The following is a 25,510-nucleotide window of genomic DNA, read 5'->3' on the forward strand; positions in this document are numbered from 1 at the left end:
TCGGGAGGAGCTTCGCGCGCAGAAACATGGCCGCTGCCGCACAATAGAGGCGGGAAACCTGCACCCCCCCTCCCCCCACGATAAAGATGGCGGCCGGCGAGAAGCGCGTGACCTGCTCCTAGTGACGCACTTCCGGCAGTTCATCGCGGCCTGGTTTTCTTTTTGTTTCTCTGCTGTGTGAGGAGAATTAGAGCAGCGACTTCTGCCCCAGAGGAGCCGGCGGGGAGGGAGCGCCCTGTGTGCGGTGTGAGCACCGGAAGTAGAGGAGCCGGTGGTGGAGTGACGTCAGAGAGGCTGGTCATGTGATTGATGAGGTAACGTCTGATAATGGGAGGAGTACTATAAGTCTCACCATTCTCTATCCTGTGGTGTGGAGGATGTCACCGTGTACCAACTGGATCTGCGGCGACCTTAGAGAGAGGTCCTGGACCTGCGGAGCGTGGGGTGACCGCGTAGAGAGAGGTCCTGGACCTGCGGAGCGTGGGGTGACCGCGTAGAGAGAGGTCCTGGACCTGCGGAGCGTGAGGCGGCCGCGTAGAGAGAGGTCCTGGACCTGTGGAGCGTGGGGTGACCGCGTAGAGAGAGGTCCTGGACCTGTGGAGCGTGAGGCGACCGCGTAGAGAGAGGTCCTGGACCTGCGGAGCGTGGGGTGACCGCGTAGAGAGAGGTCCTGGACCTGTGGAGCGTGAGGCGACCGCGTAGAGAGAGGTCCTGGACCTGTGGAGCGTGAGGCGACCGCGCAGAGAGAGGTCCTGGACCTGCGGAGCGTGAGGCGACCGCGCAGAGAGAGGTCCTGGACCTGCGGAGCGTGAGGCGACCGCGCAGAGAGAGGTCCTGGACCTGCGGAGCGTGAGGCGACCGCGCAGAGAGAGGTCCTGGACCTGCGGAGCGTGAGGCGACCGCGCAGAGAGAGGTCCTGGACCTGCGGAGCGTGAGGCGACCGCGCAGAGAGAGGTCCTGGACCTGCGGAGCGTGAGGCGACCGCGCAGAGAGAGGTCCTGGACCTGCGGAGCGTGAGGCGACCGCGCAGAGAGAGGTCCTGGACCTGCGGAGCGTGAGGCGACCGCGCAGAGAGAGGTCCTGGACCTGCGGAGCGTGAGGCGACCGCGCAGAGAGAGGTCCTGGACCTGCGGAGCGTGAGGCGACCGCGCAGAGAGAGGTCCTGGACCTGCGGAGCGTGAGGCGACCGCGCAGAGAGAGGTCCTGGACCTGCGGAGCGTGAGGCGACCGCGCAGAGAGAGGTCCTGGACCTGCGGAGCGTGAGGCGACCGCGCAGAGAGAGGTCCTGGACCTGCGGAGCGTGAGGCGACCGCGCAGAGAGAGGTCCTGGACCTGCGGAGCGTGAGGCGACCGCGCAGAGAGAGGTCCTGGACCTGCGGAGCGTGAGGCGACCGCGCAGAGAGAGGTCCTGGACCTGCGGAGCGTGAGGCGACCGCGCAGAGAGAGGTCCTGGACCTGCGGAGCGTGAGGCGACCGCGCAGAGAGAGGTCCTGGACCTGCGGAGCGTGAGGCGACCGCGCAGAGAGAGGTCCTGGACCTGCGGAGCGTGAGGCGACCGCGCAGAGAGAGGTCCTGGACTTCCGGAGCGTGAGGCGACCGCGTAGAGAGAGGTCCTGGACCTGCGGAGCGTGAGGCGACCGCGCAGAGAGAGGTCCTGGACCTGCGGAGCGTGAGGCGACCGCGCAGAGAGAGGTCCTGGACCTGCGGAGCGTGAGGCGACCGCGCAGAGAGAGGTCCTGGACCTGCGGAGCGTGAGGCGACCGCGCAGAGAGAGGTCCTGGACCTGCGGAGCGTGAGGCGACCGCGTAGAGAGAGGTCCTGGACCTGCGGAGCGTGGGGTGACCGCGTAGAGAGAGGTCCTGGACCTGCGGAGCGTGGGGTGACCGCGTAGAGAGAGGTCCTGGACCTGCGGAGCGTGGGGTGACCGCGTAGAGAGAGGTCCTGGACCTGCGGAGCGTGAGGCGGCCGCGTAGAGAGAGGTCCTGGACCTGCGGAGCGCGAGGCGACCGCGCAGAGAGAGGTCCCGGCCCCGCGGAGCGCGAGGCGACCGCGCAGAGAGAGGTCCCGGCCCCGCGGAGCGCGAGGCGACCGCGCAGAGAGAGGTCCCGGCCCCGCGGAGCGCGAGGCGACCGCGCAGAGAGAGGTCCCGGCCCCGCGGAGCGCGAGGCGACCGCGCAGAGAGAGGTCCCGGCCCCGCGGAGCGCGAGGCGACCGCGCAGAGAGAGGTCCCGGCCCCGCGGAGCGCGAGGCGACCGCGCAGAGAGAGGTCCCGGCCCCGCGGAGCGCGAGGCGACCGCGCAGAGAGAGGTCCCGGCCCCGCGGAGCGCGAGGCGACCGCGCAGAGAGAGGTCCCGGCCCCGCGGAGCGCGAGGCGACCGCGCAGAGAGAGGTCCCGGCCCCGCGGAGCGCGAGGCGACCGCGCAGAGAGAGGTCCCGGCCCCGCGGAGCGTTCAAAACCTTACAGTACAGTTATACAGGTGCATCTCAGTAAATTAGAATATCATCAAAAAGTTAATTTATTTCAGTTCTTCAATACAAAATGTGAAGCTCCTATATTATATAGAGTCATTACACGCAGAGGGATCTATTCTATAGAGTCATTACACGCAGAGGGATCTATTCTATAGAGTCATTACACGCAGAGGGATCTATTCTATAGAGTCATTACACGCAGAGGGATCTATTCTATAGAGTCATTACACGCAGAGGGATCTATTTCACGTGTTTATTTCTGTTAATGTTGATGATTATGGCTTACTGCCAATGACAACACAAAAGTCATTATCTCAGTAAATTAGAATAATTACCAAAAAACACCTGCAAAGGCTTCCTATGCATTTAAAAAGGTCCCTTAGTCTGTTTCAGTAGGCTCCACAATCATGGGGTAGACTGCTGACTTGACAGATGTCCAGAAGGCAGTCATTGACACACTCCACAAGGAGGGTAAGCCACAAAAGGTCATTGGTAAAGAAGCTGGCTGTTCACACAGTGCTGTATCCAAGCATATTAATGGAAAGTTGAGTGGAAGGAAAAAGTGTGGTAGAAAAAGGTGCAGAAGCAACCGGGATAACCGCAGCCTGGAAAGGATTGTGAAGAAAAGGCCATTCAAACATTTGGGGAGATTCACAAGGAGTGGACTGCTGCTGGAGTCATTGCTTCAAGAGCCACCGCACACAGACGTATCCAGGACATGGGCTACAAGTATACAGGAGAGGCAGTGGCTGTGCGCAGCAGGGCTGTGGAGTCGATAAGCCAAACCTCCGACTCTATTAATTCGACTCCACAGCCCTGTCTCAGGGTACAGCTCACTAAATGCGTCACATCATATTTCTTCACAGTCTATGAAGAGGGATGGATCATGTTTGTGCTGAATCATATTCCAGAAAAACACACACACACATATATACATAAAAATATATATGTCCTCATCGATCTTGTTGCTGTATTTCTGAATTTGAGATGTTAGAATATATGGGGAAAAGCTTTTCTATGTTTAGTGTATATAAGTCATCAGAGCTGCTAATTTCTCCAAACATGAGCTAAGAGGAAAAACAAAATAAAACATCAAGCATACAGAGACAACATGTACTGGACTATTGATTTATGCACAGTTTATTGAACGTTTAGATATGCTTTAAGACGTACTTACCTTAATCCTGCTTTCCTGTTCACTCCAGCAGTTCTGAGATGAGTGCAGTCATTCCTCCCCTGTGTGTTTGTAGAGGAGAAGCTTCACTACTTATCATGTACATAAACTGCAGCACAGATTCATCTCAGCTAAAGGTCCAGACCCTGAGATCAGGAATAGGACAGACATTTATAGGACATTTCATAACTTTCCCAAATTCTTATGAAAAAAAATATTCTCCATAAACTGCATTGAACGACTGCACCCAATTTATTATATATTTTAAGAGTCTGAGTTGGTCCATTATATACCGACTCCACCAAAATGGACACTGACTCCACAGCCCTGGTGTGCAGCCAGGACACACGGGGCTCGGTGATGCTGGGGCCGGGCGCAGCCAGGACACACGGGGCTCGGTAATGCTGGGGCCGGGCGCAGCCAGGACACACGGGGCTCGGGGATGCAGGGGCCGGGCGCAGCCGGGACACACGGGGCTCGGTAATGCTGGGGCCGGGCGCAGCCAGGACACACGGGGCTCGGGGATGCAGGGGCCGGGCGCAGCCGGGACACACGGGGCTCGGTAATGCTGGGGCCGGGCGCAGCCAGGACACACGGGGCTCGGTGATGCAGGGACCTGGACGCAGCCAGGACACACGGGGCTCGGTGATGCAGGGACCTGGACGCAGCCAGGACACACGGGGCTCGGTGATGCAGGGACCTGGACGCAGCCAGGACACACGGGGCTCGGTGATGCAGCGGCCTGGCGCAGCCGGGACACACGGGGCTCGACGATGCAGCGGCCGGGCGCAGCCGGGACACACGGGGCTCGGTGATGCAGGGACCAGGACGCAGCCGGGACATACGGGGCTCGATGATGCAGCGGCCGGGACATACGGGGCTCGGTGATGCAGCGGCCGGGACATACGGGGCTCGGTGATGCAGGGACCTGGACACTTTCTCCCTGAAATCCACAGGAGCTGTCGGTGCCATCAAACAATATACGGGGGGATGTGAATGGGGGGAGTAGATAGAAGAGGTCTGGGAGGAGCAAGCTCAAGTCCTGAGGGCACAAAAAAGTACAAATTAAAGTGTAAAATATCGAGTCCCTCCCTTATCTCAGTGAAAAGGTAATGAAATTAATAAAATAAACCTATTCAGTGTCACCGGAGCTGCAAAAGTTTGATCTCAAAATAAAACATAACCTGAATTACCCGGACGGTAAACGTTGGATTTTGGATGCCACATTCCCCAAAGAATGGAAGAAAAAGGCACCAAACGCCGCTGTAATGTGAATGAAGCCTCCGGACATGGCAGACAGATGAGGGATGGCCTCGCCGCCGTCTCGCACCTCCACTATTCCACATCCTCTGAGATCTACCAGGACGTGTGTAATGCATCATTCCGCCCCTAGGAGGCGCTGTGAGGACATGGAACATGTACATGTGTGGTGTGCGCTGCCCTGTATCCCGCAGCTCATAGGTGATGATAAATGGTCGATATCTTCCCCCGATTTATAGGACCAGTCGCGCACAGAGCCACTGAAGGACCCATCAGTCTAAGCCCCCAAAGCATCATCGGCGGATACTCCTCTCCCACCGAGAACTGAAAGATCAGGCATGTCAACATGTAACAGACCAATCCTTATCTCCTCCGCAGCTTCAGCCCTCACCCCCTTGCATCAGCTGCAGCCAATCATTTAGGGTATCGTAATCAGTTTTGGGGTTTTTTGTTAGCATTTTTTTACGTTCTGCCCTAGCTGCTTTCCTGGAGACTGAGGTCTGATATTCACCTCTTTTCTCATCAGAAACTCCTCTTGCTTTACACTGCAGCTCTGCTTGTTCAGATGATGGCTCATCGTCCTGTAGCGTGCGGCCATGCGCCAGCGGCTTTGTTTGCTCAGCGTATGGCGGTATGTGATTTCACACTCGGGTTATCAGATGTGACTTACTCTTTTTGTTATTTACTAATCATCTGCAACTAGATTGTTTTATACTCCAGTCACCCCCAGAGCAGCAGCGAGGGATTGTTCTGGTGTTCCCTGCTCGGTCTGTGCCCAACGCAGGAGAAAAGTAAACTGCAGCTAAGTGGTGGGATATTGGCCATGCCGCCATCCGATGCCCCGTGTACTCCCTTCATATACAGTGTCTGTACTTCTGATTTGTATACACCAGGAGCTGACACCTCGTGTTCTGCGCAGTCGCTCACCCGCCTGTTCTGTATATTTTTGCAGCAGCGGCGGCCATGGACGATTCCGTTCCCGAGGAGGACAAGTCCATGTCGGCAGGAACCGAGGAGAACCAGCATGATTCTCTCCCGCACCAGGATGACAGCCTGGAGCAAGGCAGCGTAAAAGAGGAAGAGGACGACGAGGTCGCGTCTGGAGGAGAAACCGGGTCAGTCTCCGCAGGAGGGAGAGACCCAGAGGTGACCGTGGAGATCGGCGAAACCTACCTGTGCCGGAGAGCCGACAACACCTGGCGTAAGAGACCCCCCGGGGTCGCTGCTTCTCACATTTGTATTTTATGCCAGGATACAAATGACACTAAGTCTCCAGCGGACGGTTCTGTTTATCACCGTCATGTACGTTGTGTGAGTGTTTTGGAAGATGAGGCCTGTGTTATACAGCCAGCACCTGCCTCTATCGGCAGCGACCAGAGGTACATGGCGCCTCTTTGGGTTCCCATTAGATTCCCTGCAACTAGACCGTGGGGTGCCGGTGCATTACCATTATTACAAAGCTCTGAATTTTAGATTTGTAACCGGAAAAAAAAAAAAAAAAAACTTACATTTGACATCGCAGTAATTGTACTCGCATGATGAACGCCATAAAAAACAAACAAAACAAAAAAAAACGGTGACATTGTGGGGTTTTGTTTCACCCCACTTGGAATTTTTTTCCCCCCGTTTTTCAGAACATTGTATTGTGTCGTTCAAAAAAAAAAAAAAAAAACCTGCGAAAATAAAGTTTATGGCTCTTGGACGGAAAAAATGCAAGCGCAAAAAAAAGTAATAGCTCGAACCTGGGAGGGTTAAACAATCCCTAAACGTAGTATTTCTGGACAGTATCCTGCAGGACGGCGCGTCCCTTTACGGCCCCGGTCGCTTTAACGTCCGTCTTGTTTCCAGACTCGGCGGAGGTGATCCAGTCTCGGCTGAACGAGCAGGAAGGACGAGAGGAGTTCTACGTACACTACGTGGGCTGTAAGTACCCATCCACGTTTCCGCTGATCTTCCTGGACGGACGCGGGTCCTCTACATTCTCCACTCTCTTACTAGTTAACCGGCGATTGGACGAGTGGGTGGATAAAAATCGCCTGGCGCTGACCAAGACGGCGAAGGACGCGGTTCAGAAGAACACAGACCAGTACTTGAATGAACTGTCCGAGCAGCCGGAAAGGAAAATCACCAGGAACCAGAAGAGGAAACACGATGAGATCAACCATGTACAGAAGGTGAAACTCTGACCCTCGGCACATGCCACTCATATGACCAGTCGTGGCCACGTCTGGGTAACGACCGATCACCAGACGATCATTCCTTCAACCACCATCTTCTTTCGACCCGAAGGGAAGTCGGTCAGTCCAGACAGAACGTATAATCTAAGCACACGGCCTTGCAGGGGATGAGGCCCCTATAATAATCCCACCTTTAGTGTTAGAATTGCTGACTCCAATTGGGCGGAGCAGTGCGCCGCGTCCAGGGTGCGTGGAGCGCCCTAAATGGTACACTTGGCCTAAAAACAGTTTCTATAGAAAGGATGCAGCGGCTAGAACAATAAAGGTGCCGTTATTATTGAGGCTTCATCCCCCTACATGACCATGTGCTTAGTTTATACCGTCGGTTTTGACGGTCTCTTATCACCCTTTCGATTAGAGGATCGAGCATGTTGTAATTCAGCATGCCCAATCCTTTTATTCTGCGGACATCCGGTACACATGACCTGGTCGGCCGTTCTTTATGTGTTGTACTCATCCTACTTTCCATACACTTTCCAGACCTACGCAGAGATGGATCCCACCACAGCCGCGCTGGAGAAGGAGCACGAGGCGGTGAGTCTGCGCCGGAGCGTAAGGTGAATGCCTCTTGCTGACGTATATTTTCCCGCTAATTTTTTTTTTTATTTTGTTACTGTTCAGATCACAAAAGTTAAATATGTAGACAAGATCCACATCGGGAACTACGAAATCGATGCTTGGTACTTTTCTCCATTCCCGGAGGATTATGGGAAGCAGCCCAAGCTTTGGGTGTGCGAGTATTGTCTGAAGTACATGAAGTTCGAGAAAAGTTATCGCTATCATCTGGTGAGACATCTCGCTGATAGGTGGGAACATTGAATACCAGATACCTGCACAATGGGGGGCTCCCATTAATCTGCGGGTTATCACTTAGTTGGGATAACCCCAACTAAATGGCGTGCTCAGTGCAGGCATCACCCCGGGCTTCTGTTTGTGACTACCCAGGGCCTGTGCCAGTGGCGGCAACCTCCAGGGAAGGAGATCTACAGAAAGAACAACATCTCCGTGTACGAGGTCGATGGCAAAGACCACAAAATCTACTGCCAAAACCTGTGTCTCCTGGCCAAGCTCTTCCTGGACCATAAGACGTTGTACTTTGACGTGGAGCCGTTCGTCTTCTACATCTTGACGGAGGTCGACCGGCAGGGAGCGCACATCGTGGGGTATTTCTCAAAGGTAATTTCAGGAATTAAAACTAAAACCCTAATCTCTGCTTCCGACCTGAGGAATAACAGAGGGTCCGTGTCGTCGTTGCAGGAGAAGGAGTCTCCAGATGGAAACAACGTGGCTTGTATCCTGACCCTGCCACCGTACCAGCGGCGCGGCTACGGAAAGTTCCTCATCGCATTCAGTAAGTGACTGGTGGGAGGACCCCTCTGTCACTGCAGGGGTTAACTGTTTGGGGGGGGGGGGGATTCTGGTTTTAACATTTTGAATGTGTTAAAGGGTATTTCCATCTTGGTACATCACCGAGGCACTAAATTGTTTAAAGGGCTTCTCCCTTTTAAGAGGTTGACTGAGCTCTTACCCTCCTGGGGTGCAGCGCTGACTCGCGAAATTAGTCCGGTTTTTTTGTTTGGAGGGGAATGCAGCACCGAGGACCGGAGATGAGGACGGTCTTTCCTAGTTTTTCAGGATGGGGTAGATCACGTGCAGGAGCTGTGAGCGGTGAAATCTTAGTGATTGTCTCCTGTGCCTCAGGTTATGAACTCTCTAAATTGGAGAACACCGTGGGTTCACCCGAAAAGCCCTTGTCAGACCTGGGCAAGCTGAGCTACCGCAGTTACTGGTCCTGGGTGCTGCTGGAGATCCTGCGAGACTTCCGGGGAACGCTGTCCATCAAGGACCTGAGGTGAGTCCGGGCTGCTCGCTCCCATCTCGTTCCCATCGGTGTCCGATATTTATAACGTTCTGTCATTCTTCCCCCTCCAGCCGCATGACGAGTATCACACAGAACGACATCATCGGGACCCTCCAGTCACTAAACATGGTAAAATACTGGAAGGGGCAACACGTTATCTGTGTCACCCCCAAACTGGTGGAGGAACACCTGAAGAGCGCGCAGTATAAGAAGCCCCCCATTACAGGTAGGAACCTCTGCCCTGGTGGTGTCAGCGTCCCCTGCTGGTCAGTGAGCGTCTTCCACTCGGTACTTTGGACTGATCTGTTCCTCTTTTCTGTGCAGTGGATTCGCTGAACCTGAAGTGGGCCCCCCCGAAACACAAGTTAATAAAGGTGTCTAAAAAATGAGGCGACGATGGATAGAGAAGATTGGAGGAGGTCGTGTGTATTGGGGCGTCCTACCCGGCGCCCAGTAATTCACACCAGTGGGAAGTGGGACCCGGGGTCGTCCGACCCGTGGACGCGCTGCGTAGAGCGGCTCCAGATGTTCATTTCTGTTCTGTTTATTTTTATATAATAAATTGTCTTTTTTTTGTACGATGGGTTCGAAATATGAAAGTTTTCAGCACAAAGAACGGAACGAAGTATACCCTTGGTTTTTGTAGATCGTGTGGCACAACCCTTCCCCATATTCTCATAAGACCAGGAATAAAGTGTCATTTTCTCAGTCCTGGAATATTCGACTCCTGGGCTGGAGGATCACGGACGAAGCGTGTAAAGGGCTTTACACGTAATGAGAACATACAGGAGAGCCCACCTATAAAACCCCCAGGACCTGCGACGCTAGAGAGGGATTATCTGTTGACTGCATGGGCAGGTGGTCTTCATCCGCACGGCCATTGCCGGAGCTTCGTCTCCAGCACCCCCCTGCAGGAAGATTACACAAGACCAATATGTGTCATAGAAATAATTTATTAACAGCAGGTCGAGACATTTTCCGTCAGCAGCAACAATTACACAAAAAAAAAAGAAATTTACAATTTACAGGAGATCGTGAGACGTTCACACAGAAGTGGGAATGGATTCTCGAGCAGGAGATCGGAGAAGATGTAATGTCATCTCAGCCTGACGATATGAAGCAGAGCGGACAGCATTTAGTATTTATTTAGTTCTACAAGTCCTTCATGTCAATGACCAGGGTGAATAATGCCACCCATGGTGAATCCCATCCTCTTTGCTGGAGCTCGGCGATTTATTTACAAGATGAGAAAAAATACAGACGCACAGGAGGAGTGCTGGCATCCCCCACCTCCAATCAGATTTTCATAGAGGAGCTAGGCCTCACACATATAACAGAATATGTTTCCCGAGGCATTGTTTCTGTACTCCAAGATGTCTACAAGAAGACGGTAACAAAAGAGCCAGACATTGTCTTCTGTGGAGTGGGGGGGAAGGTATCAGAAGACGGGAGACATAATAAGGAAATGAACATTCATCAACCGCTGGAAGAGATTTCGTTATTGATAACAGTGCCAATCATCCGGCGCATCGTCTCAATTATGGTGATAAAGGGAAAGGAGCGTATGGTAAACTTGGGAGCGTTATAGGAGTAACATGATGACAGCAAGTCTACAGGTCGGTCAGGAAGTAGGCGGTAAGCCAGTACAGCGGCAGCATGGCCAGCGTGACCAGGACCGTTGACGCACTGTTAGGATAGGGGTAGACCTGGCCGTCTGCTGCTGTACAGCCGTCCGCATTGTCGGCTTCTGGGGTCTGGTCCACGGTGAAGTCATCGACCTGAGGGTCCGGCACGATGCTCCTAATCCAGTCGATGTAGGCGGTGGTTACAATGTAGACACCAGGCCTGTTTGGCGCTCCGCACTCCTCGCCCCAGCTGACCACTCCAGCCTGGTACCAGTTACCATTTGTGTAACAGCAAAGGGGTCCGCCAGAGTCGCCCTGAAAAAAAAAAAGACGAAAGAAATGATGAGCAGGCAGGTAATAACAGATGAACGCTATGGTTATGACAGCGGAGAGTGACGTAATATCAGAGAAATTCTTGCTCCAGTGCCACCATTAATGCCTGGCGAGTGAGAGAAGCCATCGTTGATCCATCAGCTGCTTTCCTCTGATGGTCACATACCTGACAGGCATCGACAGATCCATCCACTGTCCCGGCGCAGATCATGTCCTGCTGTATGGATGATATCGTGTCCGCACTGGGGTTGATGTGATACAGACAGTTGCACGTCCGTCTGCTGATGATCTTCACTTGCCCGACCTGAAGGGTCTGAGGGCTTTCAAGAGGAACTGCAATGACAATAGACACCATCCTCAGTGGACTTGCACCCTACATTATAAGAGGGGAGCAGCGATAACGGCCCCGTACTCACCGGATTGTTTAACGTGGCCCCAGCCAGCGATCTTACATGGCATACCAGCCGGGAACTGGACGGCGGAGGAGGGCAGGCGGATGGGCTGGACAACACTGCTCAGGGTCACGGGACTCTTTAGTTTGACCACAGCAATATCCCAGGAAAAACTATCCTCATTGTACCCTGGGTTCTTATAGGAGCGCTCCACCAAGACTGTTTCGGCAGTGGGGTCGGTGATGCCAAGCGAGGTTGTTCCAACAAGGACTTCATATTCTTCATCCTTATTTCCCCTGGAAGAACACAACAAAAGACGAGCGTCAGTGCCCAGGACCGTGCGTATCGTCCACAGACCATGTTCGAGATCACAGCTACATCCGATGTCCAGCAAGGGAACGATACAAATCCATCAGACAATCGGCCTCCAGTGTAGGACCGGTAATTGTCAACGCTGCCCCAGTCATCATGTGCAAATGACTCTGAAAACTTAGCATCCTTGCTCCCAATAACTTCCCCGGTTCAGAGCAGTTCCTGTATACAGATCACTTACGTTGGGAAGCAGTGGGCCGCGCACAGGACGTAGTAAGGCGTCAGTAAGGAGCCGCCGCAGGCGTGCAGCCCGTTATGTCGCAGGCTGACCAGCCACGGCCATTGCTGGATGTTTCCATTCTCTCCTCCGACAATGCGATTGGCGACTGCAGGAAGATGAAATTTTGGTTAACGCTCATAACAGTCGGATGGAAGTTGTCCCCACCCTCCCCAACAGAAAAGTCATAAAGTGCAGTCTACGGCGGACGCCCCTCCCTTAATACACCTCTATCCGCTAAACAATCGGACTCCAAACTGATACAATGTAACAGTCAGTAGAACAAATAGATTTTTGCTATTTAGCTCATACTTGATACATTGTAACAAATCCTCAACTGTGAGAAGGTCAAGACGACGTATATAATCAAGAAACGTCCCCATCTACTCAAAGCAAGCAGAGGTCTTAACCTGTAAACTTTGAAACAAAGTTGCAGAACTTTTTATTATTCACTCGCTACTTTACCGGAAAACTTCTAAAAGTAACGGTCGACCGTACGGAAATTTGGACTGTTCATACTTTGGTTCATGAGAAGTGAGCGTGCAATAAACCTCAACGACGAGAAACACCCTCGGGCCGAGTGGTCTCACCGACTTGTCGTCCCGTCGGTCATCTCCACCACAAGGAAACTACCGACGCGCAGAAAGTCGTGCAGAGACTCTGTTTGGTGATCACATTTTACTAATGCCAAATTCCTTCTTAATTTGTTCACAGTGTACAGGTAGAGTTTTGAGGAGCGAGGGGTTTCATTGTGAAAACTTATTGGAAAACAGAGTCCTTTAAAGAGACGCCAAAGTGAGTTTCTAAAGAAGTTTGGAGGTCGAAATCTGTCGTCCAAACTGTGTATTCGGTCACTGGTGAATAAGCTGGAACTTTGCAGGAACATTACTGAATAGGCATGAGGGAAGACGTCCGAAAATGTCTGAGGAAACCATTCAAGATGTGAAACAGCGACTTCTGGTATCTCCAACTAAATCGTTCCACAGGCTTCCTCAGGAGACAGCGTGTCGTATTCCACATGTCAATGAGCGGCCAAGAAAGGTCACGTTTACCCATACAGAGTTTGTCAGGGGTTCCAGACATTCATTGCTGAAAAAAAAAAGTATACTGGACTGACGTGGTACATGGACGAAGCCTGGTTTCACCTACAGTACAGACCAAAAGTTTGGACACACCTTCTCATTTAAAGATTTTTCTGTATTTTCATGACTTTGAAAATTGTACATTCACACTGAAGGCATCAAAACTATGAATTACCACATGTGGAATTATATACTCAACAAAAAAGTGTGAAACAACTGAAAATATGTCTTATATTCTAGGGTCTTCAGAGTAGCTACCTTTTGCTTTGATGACTGCTTTGCACACTCTTGGCATTCTCTTGATGAGCTTCAAGAGGTAGTCACCGGAAATGGTCTTCCAACAATCTTGAAGGAGTTCCCGGAGATGCTTAGCACTCATCAAGAGAATGCCAAGAGTGTGCAAAGCAGTCATCAAAGCAAAAGGTGGCTACTGTGAAGAACCTAGAATATAAGACATATTTTCAGTTGTTTCTCACTTTTTTGTTAAGTATATAATTCCACATGTGGTAATTCATAGTTTTGATGCCTTCAGTGTGAATGTACAATATTCAAAGTCATGAAAATACAGAAAAATCTTTAAATGAGAAGGTGTGTCCAAACTTTTGGTCTGTACTGTATATGGCTGCGTCAAGTCACAAAACACCTGTAATTGGGCAGCTGACAACCCACACGCACTTCACGAGACGCCGCTTCATCCAGAAAAACGAGGACGCCATAATCTCCAAGGAAGCCACCAAGATTGCCTAATTTTTCCTTTGGGACCATTCGAAGGGTCGGGTGTACATACAGTCTTCCGAGAGAAAATACAGCCAGAAATTCAGGTGTCAGACCCCCGACATCCTGCGGAATATATTCAACAATATGGAGCTGCGTGATTGGATGTGAACAGTGGACATTTCAGTTTCACATGAACCAAGGTATGAACAGTCCAAATTTCAGTACGATAAATCGTCTCTATTAGAAGTTACAGCAATTTTTCCCAGATAAAGTAGCTAGTGAATCACCCTGTATAAGACCCCAAGCATATGTTTAATAAAAGATGTTCTGCAGCAGCTGAAGCACAGAGGATAAGTCATTCGTTTTGTACAACATTAAATTCCTAGAGGACCTTTTCGTTTCCATATTATTATTAGTGGAGCGTCGTTATCTCGTATGTCACATGACTGTCTCATTTACTTACCTTGTCCGAACGCCAAGTTCACGGCTGAAAAAGAAAAGAAAGAAATGGTTACAACAGCGGAATAATCCCAAAGAAAAAAAATAACTGCAATTAATAGGCTATTATGGCTACATTACTGATCCTGAGTTACCTCCTGTATTATACTCCAGAGCTGCACTCACTATTCTGCTGGTGCAGTCACTGTGTACATACATTACATTACTGATCCTGTATTATACTCCAGAGCTGCACTCACTATTCTGCTGGTGCAGTCACAGTGTACACACATTACATTACTGATCCTGAGTTACATCCTGTATTATACTCCAGAGCTGCACTCACTATTCTGCTGGTGCAGTCACTGTGTACATACATTACATTACTGATCCTGAGTTACATCCTGTATTATACTCCAGAGCTGCACTCACTATTCTGCTGGTGCAGTCACTGTGTACATACATTACATTACTGATCCTGTATTATACTCCAGAGCTGCACTCACTATTCTGCTGGTGCAGTCACAGTGTACACACATTACATTACTGATCCTGAGTTACATCCTGTATTATACTCCAGAGCTGCACTCACTATTCTGCTGGTGCAGTCACTGTGTACATACATTACATTACTGATCCTGAGTTACATCCTGTATTATACCCCAGAGCCGCACTCACTATTCTGCTGGTGCAGTCACTGTGTACATACATTACATTACTGATCCTGAGTTACCTCCAGTATTATACTCCAGAGCTGCACTCACTATTCTGCTGGTGCAGTCACTGTGTACATACATTACATTACTGATCCTGTATTATACTCCAGAGCTGCACTCACTATTCTGCTGGTGCAGTCACTGTGTACATACATTACATTACTGATCCTGAGTTACCTCCAGTATTATACTCCAGAGCTGCACTCTCTATTCTGCTTGTGCAGTCACTGTGTACATACATTACATTACTGATCCTGAGTTACATCCTGTATTATACCCCAGAGCTGCACTCACTATTCTGCTGGTGCAGTCACTGTGTACATACATTACATTACTGATCCTGAGTTACATCCTGTATTATACTCCAGAGCTGCACTCACTATTCTGCTGGTACAGTCACTGTGTACATACATTACATTACTGATCCTGAGTTACATCCTGTATTATACTCCAGAGCTGCACTCACTATTCTGCTGGAGCAGTCACTGTGTACATACATTACATTACTGATCCTGAGTTACATCCTGTATTATACTCCAGAGCTGCACTCACTATTCTGCTGGTGCAGTCACTGTGTACATACATTACATTACTGATCCTGAGTTACATCCTGTATTATACTCCAGAGCTGCACTCACTATTCTGCTGGTGCAGTCACTGTGTACATACATTACATTACTGATCCTGAGTTACATCCTGTATTATACTCCAGAGCTGCACTCACTATTCTGCTGGTGCAGTCACTGTGTACATACATTACATTACTGATCCTGAGTTACATCCTGTATTATACTCCAGAGCTGCACTCACTATTCTGCTGGAGCAGTCACTGTGTACATACATTACATTACTGATCCTGAGTTACATCCTGTATTATACTCCAGAGCTGCACTCACTATTCTGCTGGTGCAGTCACTGTGTACATACATTACATTACTGATCCTGAGTTACCTCCTGTATTATACTCCAGAGCTGCACTCACTATTCTGCTGGTGCAGTCACTGTGTACATACATTACATTACTGATCCTGAGTTACATCCTGTATTATACTCCAGAGCTGCACTCACTATTCTGCTGGTGCAGTCACTGTGTACATACATTACATTACTGATCCTGAGTTACATCCTGTATTATACTCCAGAGCTGCACTCACTATTCTGCTGCTGCAGTCACTGTGTACATACATTACATTACTGATCCTGAGTTACCTCCTGTATTATACTCCAGAGCTGCACTCACTATTCTGCTGGTGCAGTCACTGTGTACATACATTACATTACTGATCCTGAGTTACCTCCTGTATTATACTCCAGAGCTGCACTCACTATTCTGCTGGTGCAGTCACTGTGTACATACATTACATTACTGATCCTGAGTTACATCCTGTATTATACTCCAGAGCTGCACTCACTATTCTGCTGCTGCAGTCACTGTGTACATACATTACATTACTGATCCTGAGTTACATCCTGTATTATACTCCAAAGCTGCACTCACTATTCTGCTGGTGCAGTCACTGTGTACATACATTACATTACTGATCCTGAGTTACATCCTGTATTATACTCCAGAGCTGCACTCACTATTCTGCTGGTGCAGTCACTGTGTACATACATTACATTACTGATCCTGAGTTACATCCTGTATTATACCCCAGAGCTGCACTCACTATTCTGCTGGTGCAGTCACTGTGTACATACAGTTATATGAAAAAGTTTGGGCACCCCTATTAATCTTAAGCTTAATGTTTTATATAAATTGGTGTTTTTGCAGCAGCTATTTCAGTTTGATCTATGTAATAACTGTTGGACACAGTAATGTTTCTGCCTTGAAATGAGGTTTATTGTACTAACAGAAAATGTGCAATCTGCATTCAAACAAAATATGACAGGTGCATAAGTATGGGCACCTCACCAGAAAAGTGACATTAATATTTAGTAGATCCTCCTTTTGCCTCTAGTCGCTTCCTGTAGCTTTTAATGAGTTCCTGGATCCTGGATGAAGGTATTTTTGACCATTCCTCTTTACAAAACAATTCCAGTTCAGTTAAGTTTGATGGTCGCCGAGCATGGCCAGCCCTCTTCAAATGATCCCACAGATGGTCAATGATATTCAGGTCTGGGGACTGGGATGGCCATTCCAGAACATTGTAATTGTTCCTGTGCATGAATGCCTGAGTAGATTTGGAGCGGTGTTTTGGATCATTGTCTTGCTGAAAGATCCATCCCCTGCGTAACTTCAACTTTATCACTGATTCTTGAACATTATTGTCAAGAATCTGCTGATACTGAGTGGAATCCATGCATCCCTCAACTTTAACAAGATTCCTGGTGCCGGCATTGGCCACACAGTCCCAAAGCATGATGGAACCTCCACCAAATTTTACTGTGGGTAGCAAGTGTTTTTCTTGGAATGCTGTGTTTTTTTGCCGCCATGCATAATGACTTTTTGTATGACCAAACAACTCAATCTTGGTTTCATCAGTCCACAGGACCTTCTTCCAAAAAGAAATTGGCTTCTCCAAATGTGCTTTTGCATACCTCAGCCGACTCTGTTTGTGGCGTGCTTGCAGAAATGGCTTCTTTCGCATCACTCTCCCATACAGCTTCTCCTTGTGCAAAGTGCGTTGTATAGTTGACCGATGCACAGTGACACCATCTGCAGCAAGTTGATGCTGCAGCTCTCTGGAGGTGGTTTGAGGATTGTCCTTGACTGATCTCACCATTCTTCTTCTCTGCCTTTCAGATGTTTTTCTTGGCCTGCCACTTCTGGCCTTAACAAGAACTGTCCCTGTGTTCTTCCATTTCCTTACTATGTTCCTCACAGTGGAAACTGACAGGTTAAATCTCTGAGACAGCTTTTTGTATCCTTCCCCTGAACAACTATGTTGAATAATCTTTGTTTTCAGATCATTTGACAGTTGTTTTGAGGAGCCCATGATGCCACTCTTCAGAGGAGATTCAAACAGGAGAACAACTTGCAAGTGGCCACTTTAAGTAGCTTTTCTCATGATTGCATACACCTGGCTATAAAGTTCAAAGCTCAATGAGGTTACAAAACCAAAAAAAAGTGCTTTAGTAAGTCAGTAAAAAGTAGGTAGGAGTATTTAAAACAAGAAAATGATAAGGGTGCCCATACTTATGCACCTGTCAAATTTTGTTTGAATGCAGATTGCACATTTTCTGTTAGTACAATAAACCTCATTTCAAGGCAGAAACATTACTGTGTCCAACAGTTATTACATAGATCAAACTGAAATAGCTGTTGCAAAAACACCAATTTTAAGAAAACATTAAGCTTAAGATTAATAGGGGTGCCCAAACTTTTTCATATAACTGTACATACATTACTGATCCTGAGTTACATCTTGTATTATACTCCAGAGCTGCGCTCACTATTCTGCTGGTGCAGTCACTGTGTACATACATTACATTACTGATCCTGAGTTACATCCTGTATTATACTCCAGAGCTGCACTCACTATTCTGCTGGTGGAATCACTGTGTACATACATTACATTACTGATCCTGAGTTACATCCTGTATTATACTCCAGAGCTGCACTCACTATTCTGCTGGTGCAGTCACTGTGTACATACATTACTGATCCTGAGTTACATCTTGTATTATACTCCAGAGCTGCGCTCACTATTCTGCTGGTGCAGTCACTGTGTACATACATTACATTACTGATCCTGAGTTACATTCTGTATTATACTCCAGAGCTGCACTCACTATTCTGCTGGTGCAGTCACTGTGTACATACATTACATTACTGATCCTGAGTTACATCCTGTATTATACTCCAGAGCTGCACTCACTATTCTGCTGGTGCAGTCACTGTGCACATACATTACATTACTGATCCTGAGTTACATCCTGTATTATACTCCAGAGCTGCACTCACTATTCTGCTGGTGCAGTCACTGTGTACATACAGGATGTAACTCTGGATCAGTAATGTAATGTATGTACACAGTGACTGCACCAGCAGAATAGTGAGTGCAGCTCTGGAGTATAATACAGGATGTAACTCAGGATCAGTAATGTAATGTATGTGCACAGTGACTGCACCAGCAGAATAGTGAGTGCAGCTCTGGAGTATAATACAGGATGTAACTCAGGATCAGTAATGTAATGTATGTACACAGTGACTGCACCAGCAGAATAGTGAGTGCAGCTCTGGAGTATAATACAGAATGTAACTCAGGATCAGTAATGTAATGTATGTACACAGTGACTGCACCAGCAGAATAGTGAGCGCAGCTCTGGAGTATAATACAAGATGTAACTCAGGATCAGTAATGTATGTACACAGTGACTGCACCAGCAGAATAGTGAGTGCAGCTCTGGAGTATAATACAGGATGTAACTCTGGATCAGTAATGTAATGTATTATACCCCAGAGCTGCACTCACTATTCTGCTGGTGGAGTCACTGTGTACATACATTACATTACTGATCCTGAGTTACATCCTGTATTATACTCCAGAGCTGCACTCACTATTCTGCTGGTGCAGTCACTGTGTACATACATTACATTACTGATCCTGAGTTACATTCTGTATTATACTCCAGAGCTGCACTCACTATTCTGCTGGTGCAGTCACTGTGTACATACATTACATTACTGATCCTGAGTTACATCCTGTATTATACTCCAGAGCTGCACTCACTATTCTGCTGGTGCAGTCACTGTGTACATACATTACATTACTGATCCTGAGTTACCTCCTGTATTATACTCCAGAGCTGCACTCACTATTCTGCTGGTACAGTCACTGTGTACATACATTACATTACTGATCCTGAGTTACATCCTGTATTATACTCCAGAGCTGCACTCACTATTCTGCTGGTGCAGTCACAGTGTACATACATTACATTACTGATCCTGAGTTACCTCCTGTATTATACTCCAGAGCTGCACTCACTATTCTGCTGGTGCAGTCACTGTGTACATACATTACATTACTGATCCTGAGTTACATCCTGTATTATACTCCAGAGCTGCACTCACTATTCTGCTGGTGCAGTCACTGTGTACATACATTACATTACTGATCCTGAGTTACCTCCAGTATTATACGCCAGAGCTGCACTCACTATTCTGCTGGTGCAGTCACTGTGTACATACATTACTGATCCTGAGTTACATCTTGTATTATACTCCAGAGCTGCGCTCACTATTCTGCTGGTGCAGTCACTGTGTACATACATTACATTACTGATCCTGAGTTACATCCTGTACTATACTCCAGAGCTGCACTCACTATTCTGCTGGTGCAGTCACTGTGTACATACATTACATTACTGACCCTGAGTTACCTCCTGTATTATACTCCAGAGCTGCACTCACTATTCTGCTGGTGCAGTCACTGTGTATATACATTACATTACTGATCCTGAGTTACATCCTGTATTATACTCCAGAGCTGCACTCACTATTCTGCTGGTGCAGTCACTGTGTACATACATTACATTACTGATACTGAGTTACATCCTGTATTATACTCCAGAGCTGCACTCGCAATTCTGATGGTTGTCATTGGAGACAGTCAGCCAGCTTGATTACAGGCAGTACTGAAAGGAGTATTTCTCTAAATACTAGAAGGTAAAAGGGATGGGCAATAAGTTTTCACAATATCAGATGACTATAGAGCTTTTTGTAAATCCCACGATTCACATTAGAGCAAGCTCTGCGCAAACATTTAACAAGCAGGAAACTCTGGTAGATTTCAGCTCTGAAGCTACAGAAGTGAATTCAGCTCCGGTATCAGGTGGATATACTCTGCAGCTCATGGTGTGGCCTCCTCTTTATTTGTTAAAGTGTTTTACACCGGCAATTATAGTGTAATAAAATATCATAAAATCAAGCAAACGTTCCCGATCCTCGCCTGCTGTAATCGCGCTGCAGCCATTAAACGATCAGCGAGAATTTCTGTTGTCAATAACAAAAGTTTTAGGACGTAATAAAAGTTACGGTTCGCTGGTTGTACGTCCATTCGTGTGATCAGGAATCGGCCATACAGGCAGGAGGAGGAACGGCGAGAGATCCCAGAGGAGATGGAATTTACAGAAAGATCAAACGATTATCATTACATATAAACACACGTACGTCCAGTATCGGGGCGCGAGTTTATACAGAGGGGGCTCTAAAGTATGTGAACCCTTTGCTCTCAGCATCTGGTGTGACTCCTTGTGCAGCAATAACTGTATATAAATGTTTCCAGTAATTGCTGATTATTCCTTACATTAGCTAATGTGAGAGAGGCCTTTAGTTGTTTAGAGTTTAATCTTGGGTCCCTTTGTGACCTTGTGGACTATTATATGATGTGCTCTTTGATGGTCGACCCTTCCTGGGAGTGTAATAAAGGTTGTGAAATTTCTTCATTTCTACACAATCTGACTGTGGATTGGTGGATTCAAAACTATTTAGCGATGGTTTTGTAACAGTTTCCAAAACATTTACAGCTCGGCGATCTCCTCTGTTCGTGCCATAATACAGTTGTACAAATGTGTCATGAAGATCAGTCTTTGATACATCCATTTTTTTTTTTTTAAGAAACAACAGGTCACCCAGTCACACCTCATTGTCATCCTATTGACTGAAAATACTGATACTAATTTTACCTCCAAACTATCTGCTAATCGTAAGAGGTCAGTGACCGGATATTATCAGGACGGATCAGTCAGCGCTGGTTATTATATATAATGTACAGGGATCAGTGACCGGATATTATCAGGACGGATCAGTCAGCGCTGGTTATTATATATAATGTATAGATCAGTGACCGGATATTATCAGGACGGATCAGTCAGCGCCGGTTATTATATATAATGTACAGGGATCAGTGACCGGATATTATCAGGACGGATCAGTCAGCGCTGGTTATTATATATAATGTACAGATCAGTGACCGGATATTATCAGGACGGATCAGTCAGCTCTGGTTATTATATATAATGTACAGATCAGTGACCGGATATTATCAGGACGGATCAGTCAGCGCTGGTTATTATATATAATGTACAGGGATCAGTGACCGGATATTATCAGGACGGATCAGTCAGTGCTGGTTATTATATATAATGTACAGATCAGTGACCGGATATTATCAGGACGGATCAGTCAGCGCTGGTTATTATATATAATGTACAGGGATCAGTGACCGGATATTATCAGGACGGATCAGTCAGCGCTGGTTATTATATATAATGTACAGGGATCAGTGACCGGATATTATCAGGACGGATCAGTCAGCGCTGGTTATTATATATAATGTACAGGGATCAGTGACCGGATATTATCAGGACGGATCAGTCAGCGCTGGTTATTATATATAATGTACAGGGATCAGTGACCGGATATTATCAGGACGGATCAGTCAGCGCTGGTTATTATATATAATGTACAGGGATCAGTGATCGGATATTATCAGGACGGATCAGTCAGCGCTGGTTATTATATATAATGTACAGATCAGTGACCGGATATTATCAGGACGGATCAGTCAGCGCTGGTTATTATATATAATGTACAGGGATCAGTGACCGGATATTATCAGGACGGATCAGTCAGCGCTGGTTATTATATATAATGTACGGGGATCAGTGACCGGATATTATCAGGACGGATCAGTCAGCGCTGGTTATTATATATAATGTACGGGGATCAGTGACCGGATATTATCAGGACGGATCAGTCAGCTCTGGTTATTATATATAATGTACAGGGATCAGTGACCGGATATTATCAGGACGGATCAGTCAGCGCTGGTTATTATATATAATGTACGGGGATCAGTGACCGGATATTATCAGGACGGATCAGTCAGCGCTGGTTATTATATATAATGTACGGGGATCAGTGACCGGATATTATCAGGACGGATCAGTCAGCGCTGGTTATTATATATAATGTACAGGGATCAGTGATCGGATATTATCAGGACGGATCAGTCAGCGCTGGTTATTATATATAATGTACGGGGATCAGTGACCGGATATTATCAGGACGGATCAGTCAGTGCTGGTTATTATATATAATGTACAGGGATCAGTGATCGGATATTATCAGGACGGATCAGTCAGCGCTGGTTATTATATATAATGTACGGGGATCAGTGACCGGATATTATCAGGACGGATCAGTCAGCGCTGGTTATTATATATAATGTACGGGGATCAGTGACCGGATATTATAACCTTCTGGCTCCTTCGCTGGAGACGTCTCAGGTCGATGTATGATTAGCCAGGGACAGTTTCACGTCAGCTGTTGACTACTTTGCAGGGGTTTTGGATTTTCTGGTGAATTATCGCCTTCCTGATCCTCCGTCCTCCTCGATTACATTAGGAAAAAAATATTTAAAAAAAAAAACCCCTAAATATTTCCCGCTTTTCGGTGTAACATCGGCGGCACTTACCTCCTAGCAGTAATATCACTCGACACAGAGGCTGCGGCATGGTGACACCACCGTCCCCCCTCAGCTCACCAGGGCTCCGGATAGACCCCAAGATTGGCCCTAACAGTCCAGGTCCAGACCTTGCCCCAAGTGACGGACGTCCTTATACAGGGAGGAGGCCCAGAGGTCACATATATCCAGGGGCCACGGCTCAGTAGTTTGGATCCCTATACACGAAGGTCAATGTCCGGGGTCAGCGCAGGTGATGGCGGAGCATCCAGGCTCCGCAGTCCGTCTGTATCCGACGCTGGGAGGTCGGGTCCTGATGTCGGCTCTGCCGCCTCTGGAATGTGAACAGGTGTATGGCTGCAGTTTCACCTGAGAAGCTGAACAACCTGTTCCTGAGCAGCGCTCCTCCCCTGCCCCCACCCCCACCTCCACCCTACCTGGGAAGGCAATCCTGCAATCTGCACATAGTGGATGGCGATTGTCAGCTCTGTGGGTGAGAACGATCCTGGAGTCGTTCTCTTCTGCCTAGTTATCTATTCAGATGTTTTTTTACTTAGATCCATTTTTGGAAAAACCAATATAACCGGTATTACCAGATAGAACTGCAGCGATATGCAGGGCTCTGATCAGTTGCCCGTGGCCAGTAGTTGAGAGCCATGTGAGCCGCCTGCTGGCAGCCATGGCTCCTCTTCTGATTAGTTGCTCTAATGCAATTACATTGTTGCGCTGTGATGCTCATTGCATTGCGCCAAACATGCTAATACCAAGAGGAGCCGGGGATGCCAGTGGGTAGGTAGTGGTTCGCAGGGTAGGTAGCGGTTCGCAGGGTAGGTAGCGGTTCGCAGGGTAGGTAGCGGTTCTGCAGGGTAGGTAGCGGTTCGCAGGGTAGGTAGCGGTTCGCAGGGTAGGTAGCGGTTCACAGGGTAGGTAGCGGTTCACAGGGTAGGTAGCGGTTCACAGGGTAGGTAGCGGTTCGCAGCGTAGGTAGCGGTTCACAGGGTAGGTAGCGGTTCACAGGGTAGGTAGCGGTTCGCAGGGTAGGTAGCGGTTCACAGGGTAGGTAGCGGTTCTGCAGGGTAGGTAGCGGTTCGCAGGGTAGGTAGCGGTTCTGCAGGGTAGGTAGCGGTTCTGCAGGGTAGGTAGCGATTCTGCAGGATAAGTAGTGGTTCACAGGGTAGGTAGCGGTTCACAGGGTAGGTAGCGGTTCACAGGGTAGGTAGTGGTTCACAGGGTAGGTAGCGATTCGGCAGGGTAGGTAGCGGTTCTGCAGGGTAGGTAGTTTGCAGGGTAGGTAGCGGTTCTGCAGGGTAGGTAGTAGTTTGCAGGGTAGGTAGCGGTTCTGCAGGGTAGGTAGTAGTTCGCAGGGTAGGTAGCGGTTCTGCAGGGTAGGTAGCGGTGATGCAGGGTAGGTAGCGGTTCTGCAGGGTAGGTAGTAGTTTGCAGGGTAGGTAGCGGTTCTGCAGGGTAGGTAGCGGTGATGCAGGGTAGGTAGCGGTGATGCAACTGCTGGATCGGGGTGCTGAGAATCTAATTCGCTCATCTCCAGCCATTACAGCTCCTACCATGTAATGCATCCGATGCCCCCGCATAATTGGGTGATTACCAGTATGGCTGCCGTCACGTCTCCCTCAGGGGTGTACCCAACTTTCACATTTTATTCCATAAGCAGCCATACCAAAATAGGCAAGATTTGCCTTTCAGAACTCCAGGAAAGCTGGGTGACGTGGCTTGCGACTGCTGTCTATGCCGAACACTTAACGACCGAAGGATCAGAAATTGACAATCGTCCGTAGTTCAGACAATGATGTTTTCTCTGGTCACATTTTACGAATAAGTGGTAACTTCACTGTTTGCAAATTACTGTAACCGGAGACCTAAAGTCTCTCCTCTCAGACTCTCCGTCACCGCACAGCCGCCATTACCCGTGTGACGTATCTTACCATTCACCAAAAATGTCCACAATTCAGTCATTTCTCGAAAAGCTGGGTGACAAGCGATATGGCCACCAGAGTCCATTGGGCAAACTGGGAGAGACGCGACGAGCAGCTCTAGAATAAAGCCCAGTTATTCTTGGATTATTTGCTGTTTGTGTTGTGCCCGGCCGGGTGTGGAGTTTGCGGACATTCACAAGTTCCTGTGCCCCTCATTGTCAGAGCTCAGATAATGGTGTTTGCTTTGTCTTCCTATTGTAGGTTTATCA

At 48.4% G+C, this 25,510-nt stretch overlaps 2 protein-coding genes across 3 annotated transcripts; one reads left to right on the forward strand and one right to left on the reverse strand.

Moving 5' to 3' along the window:
* Position 1: 1 nt before the first annotated feature.
* KAT8 (lysine acetyltransferase 8) lies at positions 2-10,137 on the forward strand. 2 transcript variants are annotated; one of them, XM_073648852.1, is made up of 11 exons: positions 2-314; positions 5,862-6,107; positions 6,755-6,829; positions 6,905-7,080; positions 7,624-7,677; positions 7,765-7,929; positions 8,089-8,319; positions 8,401-8,494; positions 8,845-8,995; positions 9,076-9,230; positions 9,329-10,137. In XM_073648852.1, the coding sequence occupies exons 2-11, from the start codon at positions 5,870-5,872 to the stop codon at positions 9,391-9,393; spliced, it is 1,404 nt and encodes a 467-aa protein (XP_073504953.1). In that variant the 5' UTR covers positions 2-314; positions 5,862-5,869; the 3' UTR covers positions 9,394-10,137. The 2 variants fall into 2 exon arrangements, with proteins under 2 accessions (XP_073504953.1, XP_073504952.1); XM_073648851.1 differs by having other exon boundaries at positions 10-314; positions 5,859-6,107.
* On the reverse strand, positions 9,940-23,707 carry LOC141162594 (serine protease 33-like). The gene is made up of 6 exons (XM_073648853.1): positions 23,323-23,707; positions 14,206-14,229; positions 11,908-12,052; positions 11,379-11,650; positions 11,129-11,295; positions 9,940-10,944 (listed from the first exon to the last, which is right to left on the reverse strand). Exons 1-6 carry the CDS (start codon positions 23,360-23,362, stop codon positions 10,615-10,617), a joined length of 978 nt encoding a protein of 325 aa, XP_073504954.1. The 5' UTR covers positions 23,363-23,707; the 3' UTR covers positions 9,940-10,614.
* Between the last annotated feature and the right edge of the window lie 1,803 nt (positions 23,708-25,510).

Source organism: Phyllobates terribilis, unplaced genomic scaffold (assembly GCF_046119375.1).
Source record: "Phyllobates terribilis strain yellow unplaced genomic scaffold, ASM4611937v1 Scaffold_9__5_contigs__length_417890890, whole genome shotgun sequence".
NCBI classification, from domain to species: domain Eukaryota; kingdom Metazoa; phylum Chordata; class Amphibia; order Anura; family Dendrobatidae; genus Phyllobates; species Phyllobates terribilis.